The 15,616-nt window shown below is 49.2% G+C and overlaps 1 protein-coding gene across 1 annotated transcript in view; it reads left to right on the plus strand.

Moving 5' to 3' along the window:
• Window positions 1–13,273, plus strand: part of LOC137365662 (probable G-protein coupled receptor 139) — a 54,548-nt gene extending 41,275 nt beyond the window's left edge. Inside the window, exon 4 of the mRNA XM_068028028.1 lies at window positions 12,375–13,273. Within this exon, the coding sequence (XP_067884129.1) occupies window positions 12,375–13,273 (899 nt within the window). The remainder of the gene's footprint in view (window positions 1–12,374) is intronic.
• The last annotated feature ends 2,343 nt before the right edge of the window (window positions 13,274–15,616 follow it).

Consider the following 15,616-nt stretch of genomic DNA (forward strand, 5'->3'; position numbering starts at 1 on the left):
CTTCTCACACACACACTCTCTCAGACACCCAGACACACACGCTCACTCACACGCATTCACTCTCTCTCAGACACACACAGTGTCACACGCACATGCTGTCACTCTCTCACACACACACATTGTCTCTCTCACACACACACATGCTCTTTCACACACTCACACACAAACACACACAAACACACACACTCACATGTACCCACTATTCCTCAGTCATGCACACACTCTCTGTCGCACACACAGTCTCTCACACACACACTCTCTCCCAGACACACATACACACACACTCTCTCTCTCTCATTTCCACACACACTCACACTCTCTCTCTCACAAGCACGCACACAGGCTCTCTCTCACACACACGCTCACTCTCAGACGCACTCACACACACTGTCTCTTTCAGACACAGACACCCTGTCTCTCTCATACACACTCTCACACGAACACACACATATATACATGCACTCTCTCTCTCACATAAACCCAATCTCTCTCAGACACGCACACGCTCTCGCTCGCACACACAGTCACTCACACACATACACTCTCACTCACACACACGCTCTCTCAAACACACACATATACACACTCTCTCGCACACACACTCACATACATGCACACACATGATTTCTCTCTCTCTCTCACACACTCTCACACACACTCACACACACACGCACGCTCTCTCTCTCACGCGCACACACATGCTCTCTCACAAACATGCTCACTCTCAGACGCACTCTCACACACAGTCACTCACACACACATACACTCTGACAAACATGCTCTCTCTCTTTCTCAAACACACACACAAACACACACTCTCACACACATGGTCGCTGTAAGACGCACTTACACACACAGTATCTCTCAGACACACACACATTTTCTCACATACAAACACACACGCATACGCTCTCTCTCACACACACGCTCTCTCTTACACACACAAAGACACATGCACACACGCTCGTTCCTGCACACACTATCTCGCTTACACACACAACTTCTCTCACCCACACACGTTCACACGCTCTCTCTCTCACATACACACGATCTCTCTTACACATAGACGCACTCTCTCTCACACGCACACACACACGCTCTTTCTCAAACACACACATGTACACATGCTCTCTCACACACACACAAATACTCTTTTCACACACAAAGTCACACACAAACACACACACACTCCCTCACACACACACACACACACCCACGGACACATGCTCTTTCTGGCAAACGCACTATCTCTCTTACACACACACACATACACTCTCTCTCACACACACATGTACACTCTCTCTCCGACACACATGCACACACACACACACATATACACATACACACACCAACACTCACACACATACACCCTCTCTCTCTCATACACGCACTCTCCCTTTCTCTGACACACACAAACCCACACATACACACACACACATACACACACACACACAAAAACAATCCCTCCCTCACACACACATTCTCTCTGACACCCAGACACACACGCTCTCTCTAACACACACGCGCTCTCTCACAGGCATGCACTCTCTCTCAGACACACAAACACACTCTCTCTCAGACACACACAGACACTCTCTCACACAGACGCTCTCTCTCACACAGACACTCACGCTTTGTCCCACTTACACACGCACACAAACACACACACGCACGATCGTTCTCTCTGTCACACACACACACTCTTTCTGTCTCACACATACACACACGCTTTCTCACACGCTCACACACACACACACACATGCGCTCTCTCTCTCTTTGTCACACACGCACACACACAATCACTCTCTCTGACATACACACACGCACAAAAACCCACACATACACACGCTCTCTCACAGACACGCAGCACTCTCTCACACACTCAATCTTAGACACACACACGCTCTGTTTCACACACAGACAGACACATATGCACACACTGTCTAACACACACACACATTCTCTAACACACACACGCATGTTCTCTCTCACACACTCTCTCTCATTCTCTCTCTCACACACACACCCTCTCTCTCTCACTCACACGCACACTCTCTCTCTCATACACACACGTTCTCTGATACACACACGTATACTCTCTCTCAAAAACACACAATCTCTCCTTCACACGCACAAACACTCTGTCTCTCACGCACACACATTCTCACACACATACGCACTCTCTCTCAAACACACACATATACACACTCTCTCTCTCTCTCACACACACACATGCTCTCTCTCTCACACACACACACAATCACACTCTCTCTCTCACACATGCATAATCGCACTCTCTTTCTCACATGCAGCCACACACGCTGACCCTCAGACGCACTCACACACACAGTCTCTCTCAGACACACACACGCTGTCTCTCTCACACGCACCCTCATACCCGCGCGCGCGCGCGCGCGCGCACACACACGCACACACACACACACGCTCTCTCCATCACATTCACCCCAATTTACATAGTCTCGCACACATGCACTCTCACTCAAACACATACACACACTCTCTCACACACAGACACAAACACAATCTCACACACACTCAAGCTCAGATGCAGTCGCACACACAGTCTCTCACACATACAAACACTCTCACACACATGCACACACATGCTCTCTCTCTCTCTTACACACACACACACTCTCTCTCTCACACACACACATATACCCACATGCTCTCTCTCTCAAACACACACACGCACACACACGCACACACTCTCTCTGACACCCAGACACCCACGCTCCCTCTCTCACACACACACACACGCACTCTATCACACACATGTTCTCTCTCTCGCACACACAAACACACACACAAACACACACACAAACACACACATGCTCTCTCGCACACACACACGCTCTCTCTCATACACACAGTCACACACACACACCCTCTCTCTCTTTCACACACACACACACGCTCTCTCAGACACACATACACACCCTCTCTCTCTTTCACACACACACACGCTCTCTCAAACACACACGCACACACGCTCTCTCAAACGCACTCACTCTCTTTCATGCACACACACACACACACATACACACATGATCTCTCTCTCAAACACACACACGCGCACACACACACACACACTCTCTGACACCCAGACATACACGCTCTCTCACACACACACACTCTATCACAAACATACACACACATGCTCTCTATCTTTCTCTCACACGCACACAAACACACACATACAGACACATACACTCACATGCTCTCTCTCACACACACACACTCTCTCTCATACACACAGTCAAACACATACACGCTCTCTCTCATACACACACTCACACACATACACGCTCTCTCAGACACGCACACACACTTCCTCTCTCTCACACACACAAACACACACATACATACACATGCTCTCTCTATCTGTCTCACACACACACCACACGCACATGGTCTCTCTCTCTCATACACAGACTCTCACACACACACACTCACTCTCTCTCACACACATACTCTATCACAGACATACACACACATGCTCTCTCTATCGCTCTCACACACACACACAGTCACACACGCACACGGTCCCTCTCAAACAGACACACATACACACACTCTCTTACACACATCCACACACGTGCTCTCTCTCTCAGAGCACACAAGCACACACACACGTTCTCTCTCTCTCTCTCTCTCTCTCACACACACACACACAGGCACACACACACTCGCTCTCTCTCAAACAGACACAAATACACACACTCTAACACACACATGCAAACATGCTCTCTCTGAAACACACACACACACACACACAAACTCTGTCTGACACCCAGAAACACGCTCTCTCTCTCTCTCATAAACACACACACCACACACACACGTTCTCTCTCTTTCACACAAACACACGCATAAACTCACGCACACACACATGCTCTCTCTCAAACAGACACATGTAGCCACACTCTCTCACTCACATTCACACTCATGCTCTCTCTCTCACACACACACACGCTCTCACTCTCACACAAGCACACATGCTCTCTCTCTCACACACACACAGACAGACACACGCACACATACACACCACACGCACACGTTCTCTCTCACACGCACACACACACTCTTCTCTGACACCCAGACACAGATGCTCTCTCTCTCTAACACACACGCCCACACGCTCTCTCACACGCAAACGCTCTCTCTCACACAAACACACACACACATCTCTCTCTCTCACACACACACACTGTCTCTCTCACACACAACACACACTGTCCCTCACGGACAGACACACACACTTTGTCACACATATAAACACACAGGCACTCTCTCTCACACTCTCATGCACACACATGCTCTCTCTCAAACACACACACACACACTCTCTCTGACGCCCGGACACACGCGCTTTCTCTCTCTTTCACACACATATACACACACACACACGCTCTCTCTCAATGAGACACACATACACGCACTCTCTCACGCACATGCTTTCTCTCTCACACACACACGCGCACACACACACATACTCTCCGACACCCAGACACACAAGATATCTCTCTAACACGCACGCACACACGCTCTCACCTACACATACACTCTCTCTCAGACACACACACACACATACAAATCTCTCTCACACACACACTTTGTCATACACATAAACACACATGCACTTTCTCTCACACTCTCTCACACACACATGCTCTCTCTCTCAAACACACACACACTCTCTCTGACACCCAGACACACACACACTCTCTCTCACACACACAGTCACGCACACACACACGCTCTCTCTCAAACAGACACACATACACACACTCTCTAAAACACTTCCACACGTCTGCTGGCTCAGCAACACACACACGCTCTTTCATACAAACACACATGCTCTCTCACACACATGCTCTCTCACACACACACATGCACACACACACACCCTGAAATGCACTCACACACACACTCTCTCCGACACACACACGCTGTCTCGCTCCCATACACTCTCACCTGCACACACACACACTCACTATCTCACACACTCTGTCTCACTACCGCACGGACACTCAAATTCTCTCTCTCCAGCACACGCAAACACATACACACAGACACACTCTCTTTAACACACACACGCTCTCTCTCACACACAGACACATGCTCTCTCTCTCTCACACACCACATGCTACTAACCACACGCACATGCCCTCTCGCTCTCACACATACACACGCATGCTCTCTCTCTCACACGCACACACGCACACACACATACACTCTCTCTGACCTCAGACACACACGCTCTCACTCTAACACACACGCACACACGCTCTCTCACATGCATACACTCTTTCTCAGACACACACACATACATATCTCCCGCACACACACACACACACACACACACTCACGTACATGCTCTCTCTCACACACACACTGTCTCTCTGACTCACAACACACACTGTCTCTCACAGACACACACGCTCTCTCACACACAGACACTCTCCCACACACATTCACACACATACACACATGCACTCTTTCTCTCTCACACACAAACACACAAACATACACATAGATGCTCTCTCTCTCACACACACGCTCTCTCTCTCATCCGCACACTCACACACACACACAAACGCTCTCTCTCTCTCACACACATATATACACACTCTCACCCACATACACACACATACTGTCTCTCTCTCTGCCTCTCTCCCACACACACACACACACATGCTCTCTCTCAAACACACACACACACACTCTCTCTGACGCCCGGACACACGCGCTTTCTCTCTCTTTCACACACATATACACACACACACACGCTCTCTCTTAATGAGACACACATACACGCACTCTCTCACGCACATGCTTTCTCTCTCACACACACACGCGCACACACACACATACTCTCCGACACCCAGACACACAAGATATCTCTCTAACACGCACGCACACACGCTCTCACCTACACATACACTCTCTCTCAGACACACACACACACATACAAATCTCTCTCACACACACACTTTGTCATACACATAAACACACATGCACTTTCTCTCACACTCTCTCACACACACATGCTCTCTCTCTCAAACACACACACACTCTCTCTGACACCCAGACACACACACACTCTCTCTCACACACACAGTCACGCACACACACACGCTCTCTCTCAAACAGACACACATACACACACTCTCTAAAACACTTCCACACGTCTGCTGGCTCAGCAACACACACACGCTCTTTCATACAAACACACATGCTCTCTCACACACATGCTCTCTCACACACACACATGCACACACACACACCCTGAAATGCACTCACACACACACTCTCTCCGACACACACACGCTGTCTCGCTCCCATACACTCTCACCTGCACACACACACACTCACTATCTCACACACTCTGTCTCACTACCGCACGGACACTCAAATTCTCTCTCTCCAGCACACGCAAACACATACACACAGACACACTCTCTTTAACACACACACGCTCTCTCTCACACACAGACACATGCTCTCTCTCTCTCACACACCACATGCTACTAACCACACGCACATGCCCTCTCGCTCTCACACATACACACGCATGCTCTCTCTCTCACACGCACACACGCACACACACATACACTCTCTCTGACCTCAGACACACACGCTCTCACTCTAACACACACGCACACACGCTCTCTCACATGCATACACTCTTTCTCAGACACACACACATACATATCTCCCGCACACACACACACACACACACACTCACGTACATGCTCTCTCTCACACACACACTGTCTCTCTGACTCACAACACACACTGTCTCTCACAGACACACACGCTCTCTCACACACAGACACTCTCCCACACACATTCACACACATACACACATGCACTCTTTCTCTCTCACACACAAACACACAAACATACACATAGATGCTCTCTCTCTCACACACACACTCTCTCTCTCATCCGCACACTCACACACACACACAAACGCTCTCTCTCTCTCACACACATATATACACACTCTCACCCACATACACACACATACTGTCTCTCTCTCTGCCTCTCTCCCACACACACACACACACATGCTCTCTCTCAAACACACACACACACACTCTCTCTGACGCCCGGACACACGCGCTTTCTCTCTCTTTCACACACATATACACACACACACACGCTCTCTCTCAATGAGACACACATACACGCACTCTCTCACGCACATGCTTTCTCTCTCACACACACACGCGCACACACACACATACTCTCCGACACCCAGACACACAAGATATCTCTCTAACACGCACGCACACACGCTCTCACCTACACATACACTCTCTCTCAGACACACACACACACATACAAATCTCTCTCACACACACACTTTGTCATACACATAAACACACATGCACTTTCTCTCACACTCTCTCACACACACATGCTCTCTCTCTCAAACACACACACACTCTCTCTGACACCCAGACACACACACACTCTCTCTCACACACACAGTCACGCACACACACACGCTCTCTCTCAAACAGACACACATACACACACTCTCTAAAACACTTCCACACGTCTGCTGGCTCAGCAACACACACACGCTCTTTCATACAAACACACATGCTCTCTCACACACATGCTCTCTCACACACACACATGCACACACACACACCCTGAAATGCACTCACACACACACTCTCTCCGACACACACACGCTGTCTCGCTCCCATGCACTCTCACCTGCACACACACACACTCACTATCTCACACACTCTGTCTCACTACCGCACGGACACTCAAATTCTCTCTCTCCAGCACACGCAAACACATACACACAGACACACTCTCTTTAACACACACACGCTCTCTCTCACACACAGACACATGCTCTCTCTCTCTCACACACCACATGCTACTAACCACACGCACATGCCCTCTCGCTCTCACACATGCACACGCATGCTCTCTCTCTCACACGCACACACGCACACACACATACACTCTCTCTGACCTCAGACACACACGCTCTCACTCTAACACACACGCACACACGCTCTCTCACATGCATACACTCTTTCTCAGACACACACACATACATATCTCCCGCACACACACACACACACTCACGTACATGCTCTCTCTCACACACACACTGTCTCTCTGACTCACAACACACACTGTCTCTCACAGACACACACGCTCTCTCACACACAGACACTCTCCCACACACATTCACACACATACACACATGCACTCTTTCTCTCTCACACACAAACACACAAACATACACATAGATGCTCTCTCTCTCACACACACGCTCTCTCTCTCATCCGCACACTCACACACACACACAAACGCTCTCTCTCTCTCACACACATATATACACACTCTCACCCACCTACACACACATACTGTCTCTCTCTCTGCCTCTCTCCCACACACACACACACACATGCTCTCTCTTACACACAAACACGCCATCTCTCACGCATGCACACACACACACACTCTCGCACACATGCACACACACACACTCTCTCTCTCCCTCTCTTACACACACACACAACACGCACACGTTCTCTCTCTCTCTCACACATACACACACACATACTCACATGCTCTCTCTCTAGCACACATTCAAACATAGGCACACACTCTCTCTCTAGTACACACACACACATGTACACTCTCTCTCTCTGCCACACACACGCTCTCTCTCACACACAAACACCTGCTGTCTCTCTCACAAACCCACGCACGATCTATCTCCCTCTCACGGGCACACACACAGGCTCTCTCTCAGCCACATACACTCACACACACGCTCTCACTCAGACACACACGCACATGCACTCTCTCTCTTCACACACACACACTCTCTCCCACACACACACAAACACACACACACTCTCTCTCAAACAGACACACATACATACTCTCTCACACACATACCCACATATGCTCTCTCTCACACGCACACTCACACACACCAGACGCACACGCTCTCTCCCTCTCACACACACTCTCTCACAGCTACACACACTCACACACGCTCTCTCTCTCAGCCAGACACACTCACACACACGCTCTCTCTCAGACACATATGCAAACACGCTCTCTCTCAGCCACACACACGCCCTCTGTCTCACACAGACACACGCTCTCTCACACACACACAAACACACATGCACACTCTCTCTGAAACAGACACGCATACATACACTGTTACACACATACACACACATGTTCTCTCTCTCTCACACACACACCACATGCACGATCTCTCTCCCTTTCAGGCACAGACACGCTCTCTCTCAGCCACACACACTCACACACTCGCTCTCTCTCTCACACACAAACACACACACAAACCCTCTCTCAGCCACACACGCACACTCTCTCTGTCAGTATCACACACTCTCTCTATCTCACACACACACACGATCTCTCTCTCACACACACACACACTCTGTCTCTCACACACACACGCTCTCACTCTCTCTCTCACACACACGCTCTCTCTTTCTCTCAGCCACACACACTCTCTCTCTCAGCCACGCACACGCTCTTTCTCACACACACACGCACTCTCTCTCTCTCTCACACACACACACACACGCTCTCTCTCTCACACAAACGCTCGCTCTCTCAGCCACACACACACACACACGCTCTTTCAGACAAACTCACACATACTGAAGTCGGCATAAGGAGGGAGGAAGTGTTGGGTATTCTAAAAGGCATTAAGGTGGACAAGTCCCCAGGTCCGGATGGGATCTATCCCAGGTTACTGTGGGAAGCGAGAGAGGAAATAGTTGGGGCCTTAACAGATATCTTTGCAACATCCTTAAACACGGGTGAGGTCCCAGAGGACTGGAGAATTGCTAATGTTGTCCCCTTGCTTAAGAAGGGTAGCAGGGAAAATCCAGGTAATTATAGACCGGTGAGCCTGACGTCAGTGGTAGGGAAGCTGCTGGAGAAGATACTGAGGGATAGGATCTATTCCCATCTGGAAGAAAATGGGCTTATCAGTGATAGGCAACATGGTTTTGTGCAGGGAAGGTCATGTCTTACCAACTTAATAGAATTCTTTGAGGAAGTGACAAAGTTGATTGATGAGGAAAGCGCTGTAGATGTCATGTACATGGACTTCAGTAAGGCGTTTGATAAGGTTCCCCATGGTAGGTTGATGGAGAAAGTGAAGGCGCATGCGGGCCAAGGTGTACTAGCTAGATGGATAAAGAACTGGCTGGGCAACAGGAGACAGAGAGTAGCAGTGGAAGGGAGTTTCTCAAAATGGAGACGTGTGACCAGTGGTGTTCCACAGGGATCCGTCCTGGGACCACTGTTGTTTGTGATATACATAAATGATTTGGAGGAAAGTATAGGTGGTCTGATTAGCAAGTTTGCAGACGACACTAAGATTGGTGGAGTAGCAGATAGTGAAGGGGACTGTCAGAGAATACAGCAGAATATAGATAGATTGGAGAGTTGGGCAGAGAAATGGCAGATGGAGTTCAATCAGGGCAAATGCGAGGTGATACATTTTGGAAGATCCAATTCAAGAGTGAACTATACAGTAAATGGAAATGTCCTGGGGAAAATTGATGTCCAGAGAGATTTGGGTGTTCAGGTCCATTGTTCCCTGAAGGTGGCAACGCAGGTCAATAGAGTGGTCAAGAAGGCATACGGCATGCTTTCCTTCATCGGACGGGGTATTGAGTACAAGAGTTGGCAGGTCATGTTACAGTTGTATTGGACTTTGGTTCGGCCACATTTGAAATACTGTGTGCAGTTCTGGTCGCCACATTACCAAAAGGATGTGGATGCTTTGGAGAGGGTGCAGAGGAGGTTCACCAGGATGTTGCCTGGTATGGAGGGCGCTAGCTATGAAGAGAGGTTGAGTAGATTAGGATTATTTTCATTAGAAAGACGGAGATTGAGGGGGGACCTGATTGAGGTGTACAAAATCATGAGAGGTATAGATAGGGTGGATAGCAAGAAGCTTTTTCCCAGAGTGGGGGATTCAATTACAAGGGGACACGGGTTCAAAGTGCAAGGGGAAAAGTTTAGGGGGGATATCCGTGGAAAGTTCTTTACGCAGAGGGTGGTGGGTGCATGGAACGCTTTACCAGCGGAGGTGGTAGACGCGGGCACGATAGCGTCTTTTAAAATGTATCTAGACAGATATATGCATGGGCAAGAAGTAAAGAGATACAGACCCTTAGAAAATAGGCGACAGGTTTAGATAGAGGATTTGGATCGGCGTAGGCTTGGGGGGCCGAAGGGCCTGTTCCTGTGCTGTAATTTTCTTTGTTCTTTGTTCTTTGTTTTGTTCATTCTCTCTCTCAGCCACACACACACACGCTCTCTCACACACACGCACACGCTCTCTGTCTCAGCCACACACACTCTCCCTCAGCCACATACACACACACACTCTCTGTCTCTCAGTCACACACACACACACTCTGTCTCTCAGACACACTCACACTCTCTGTCTCACACACACACGCTCCTCTCTCTCTCACACATACACACATGCTCTCTCTTTCTCTCAGCCACACACACTCTCTCTGTCAGACACACACACACACTCTCTCTCAGCCACACACACACATGCTCTTTCTCACACTCACATTCACTCTCTCTCTCTCACACACACACACGCTCTCTCTCTCAGCCACACACACACACACGCTCTCTCACACACAAACACTCTCTCTCCCAGCCACACACGCAGTCTCTCTCTCTCACACACGCGCGCGCACACACACACACACACACACACACACACACAGGTCACACCCGAGCACTGAGCCAGGCATAGAAACACACACGCATACACAGTCACAAATATACACATACACACAGATCACACCGCAGGCATTGAGACAGAGTCTCTCAGTCAGTTGAACATTTAACTCTCTAAACACGACCACAGTGCTGCTGATGCTGGAAATCTGAAATAAGAACAGAAAATGCTGGAAATATTCAGCAGGTCTGGCAGGGGTTGTTGAGAGAGATACAGAGTTAATGTTTCAGGTCTGTTACCCTTCATCAGAACTGGGAGAGATTGGAGATGGAACCCTTTTTAAACCAGATGGAAAAAGGAGGGAGGAAGAAGATTATGATCAACATTCAGTTTAACAATTTCATTATCATCCTTTTATTATTTAATCTCTCCTGTCTTCCACCGTATTACAGACTTTCCCATTTGTTCATTCAGGTTCAATCATTTTAATATATCACTGGAGACAGGAACACATTGATAAATCTCAGTAAGTCCTCAATCAATCTGGTAACTTTGCTTCAGCCTGATGAATAATTTCCCACTTTATTTCCCTTCCTCACAGTTAACTTGCTGACGATTGGGATCCTGTCTCGGGGAAAGTGCGGTCTCTCCAAATGTGTCACTCGCTACCTGGTGGCCATGTCATCGGCGGATCTACTGGTCATTATCCTGGACCTGATATTGAGACACTTTCCCACTGTTTATGAGGAACAGTTTCTGTTCCAGGAGTCCATCCCCGTATGTAATATCCACGCCGTCCTGCTTTATGCAGCCACAGACTGTTCTGTCTGGTTCACCGTCACTTTCACCTTTGATCGATTTGTGGCCATTTGTTGCCAGAAGCTGAAAAGTAAATACTGCAGTGAGAAAACGTCGGCTATGGTTGTGGGAACAGTGACTGTGCTGAGCTGTTTAAAGAACATTTTCTGGTATTTTATGTTCACAGGTCGGTATTGGCTGTGGAACCTCCCCTGGTTTTGTGACGTAACAGTGGATGTTCAGGAATCTCGTGCCTGGGGAACAATCGAGTTCCTCCACAACATTCTAACCCCGGTAATCCCATTTGTGCTCATTCTGCTGCTCAACGCTCTCACCGTCAGACACATTTTAGTGAGCAGCAGAGGACGCAGGAGACTCCGAGCACACAGCAGTGCGGGGAGTCGCAGAGACCCCGAGATGGAGAATCGAAGGAAATCCATAATTTTACTGTTAGTTATCTCGGGGAATTTCATCCTGTTGTGGGCAGTGTTGATGGTGTATTCGATATGGAACCGGATGTGGGTGTTGATGTATCGCTCTGTCTATCTCCCTGATTTTCTGCAGGAATTGGGCTTCATGCTGCAACTCCTGAGTTGCTGCACAAACACTGCGATTTACGCCGTGACCCAGACACAGTTCAGAGAGCAGTTGAAGAATGTGCTGAAATATCCCTTTATTGCAAATGTTAAGCACATTCAATGATCAGAGGACAGGGCGGGGCCTGTCAGCATGGAGACAGAGCGGGAGCGGGGCCTGTCACCATGGAGGCAGAGCGGGGGCGGGGCCTGTCACCATGGAGACAGAGCGTGGGCGGGGTCTGTCACCATGGAGACATAGCAGAGGTGGGGACTGTCACCATGGAGACAGAGCGTGGGGGCGGGCCTGTCACCACGGAGGCAGAAAGGGGGTGGGGACTGGCACCATGGAGACAGAGTGGGGGCGGAGAGTGCAACCACGAAGGCAGAACGGGGGCGGGGTCTGACACCATGGAGACAGAGCGGGGGCGTGGCCTGTTACGATGGAGACAGGGTGGGGACGAGTTCTGTCACCATGGAGAGCCGGTGGGTGCGGGGTCTGTTCCCACGGTGATGGTGAGTGGGGGCGGGGTCTGCTTCCAGGGTGACGGATCGGGGGCGAGGGGTCTGTCTCCAGGGTGACTGTGAGTGGGGGCGGGGTCTGTTTCGGCAGTGACAGAGAGTTGGGGCGGTGTCTGCTTCCAGGGGGACAGGGAGTGGGTCGGGGTCGGTTTCTGCGGTGACGGAGGGTTGGGGTGGTGTCTGATTGCCAGGGGACGGAGAGTGGGGGCGGGGTCTGCTATCCCAGTGACGGATGGAGGGGGCCGGGTCTGTTTCCAGGGTGATGGAGGAGTGGAGGAGGGATCTCTTTCCAGGGTGACGGAGAAGTGGAGGCGGGGTCTGTTTTACAGGGTGATGAAGGAGTGAGGGCGGTGTCTGTTTCCAGGGTGACGGGGGAGTGTGGGCGGGGTCTGTTTCCAGGGTGACGGAGGATTGGGGGCGGGGTCTGTTTCCTGGGTGACAAATGAGTGGGGCGGGAGCTGTTTCCAGAGTAACGGAGGAGTGGGGGCGGGGTCTGTTTCCAGGTGATGGCGGAGTGGGGTCGAGGTCTGTTTTCAGGTTGATGTGGAGTGGGGCGGGTTCAGATTCTTTCTGAATATTTTATAATCTTTTAATCCCTTTATAATAAAAAGTATCCTGATAATTATTGATAACACTTTATAATCATTTATAAACATTTATTCACATTTATAACCTTTACAAACTTTTTCTAATTCTTCCTAACACTTTGTAAATCTTTACAATCCTTCATGATTGTTTATTATTTGTTATCCTTTATGATTCTTTATTCTCATTTATAACCAGTGACAGTCACTGCGGTGGACAGAAAGAATTAAAAATAATCACCGTGGATTGCTCTCATTCAAACAGACCACAGTGCATATCATTTAAAATGGCCGCAGCACATGTCACTTAAAATGGCCGCTGTGCAGGTGACATCAAACGGCAACATGTAATGGCGTTTAAAATGTCCAAAGCGCATGTTGCTTAAAATGGCCACAGTGCAGATGACATTAAACAGTCACACACAATGGCATTTAAAATGTTCGCAGCACATGTTGCTTGAAATGGCCGCGGTGCAGGTGACTTCAAACAGCAACAAGCAATGACATTTTAAAAAGCCGCAATGCAAGGGACAGTTCGCAGCCACCCCTTGTTAAAATTAGCTGCAGTGGTACTGAGCCCCAGTCAAACACCAGAAAAGAACCAATTCAATCCGGACCTCGATTAATAACAGATGGAGTGGTACTCAGTCCCCACTGACACGTCAGGAAAGAAACAATTCATTCCAGGCCACTATTAATACGAGCTGGAGTGGTACTGAAACCCACTCACACACCAGGAAAGAGCCAATTCAACCCAGGCCTCTATTAATACCAGCTGGAGTGGTACTCAGTCCCCACTGACACACACGGAAAGGGCCTATTCAACCCAGGCATTCATTAATGTCAGCTGGACTGGTACTGAGCCAAACTCACATAACAGGGAATAACCAATTCAATCCAGGCCTCTATTAATACCAGCTGGAGTGGTACTGCGTCCCATTCACACACCAGGAAAGAGCCAAATCAATCCAGGCCTCCAGTAATACCAGCTGGAGTGATACTGAGTCCCCCCCCCAACACACCAGAAAAGAACCAATTCAATCCAGATCCCTATTAATACCATCTGGAGTGGTACTGAGTCCCACTCATAGACCAGGGAAGACCCAATTCAATCCAGGCCTCTACTAATACCAGTTGGAGTGGTACTGAGTCCCACTCACACACCAGGAAAGAGCCAATTCAATCCAGGCTGCCATTAATACCAGCTGGAGTGACACTGAGCACCACTGACATAGCAAAAAAGAGCCCATTCAATCCAGGCCTCCATTAACACCAGCTCGCGTGGTACTGAACCACACTCACACACCAGGATAGAGCCAATTCAATCCAGGCCTCCATTGATACCAGCTTTAGTGGTACTGAGT

Source organism: Heterodontus francisci, unplaced genomic scaffold (assembly GCF_036365525.1).
Source record: "Heterodontus francisci isolate sHetFra1 unplaced genomic scaffold, sHetFra1.hap1 HAP1_SCAFFOLD_218, whole genome shotgun sequence".
Lineage (NCBI taxonomy): Eukaryota > Metazoa > Chordata > Chondrichthyes > Heterodontiformes > Heterodontidae > Heterodontus > Heterodontus francisci.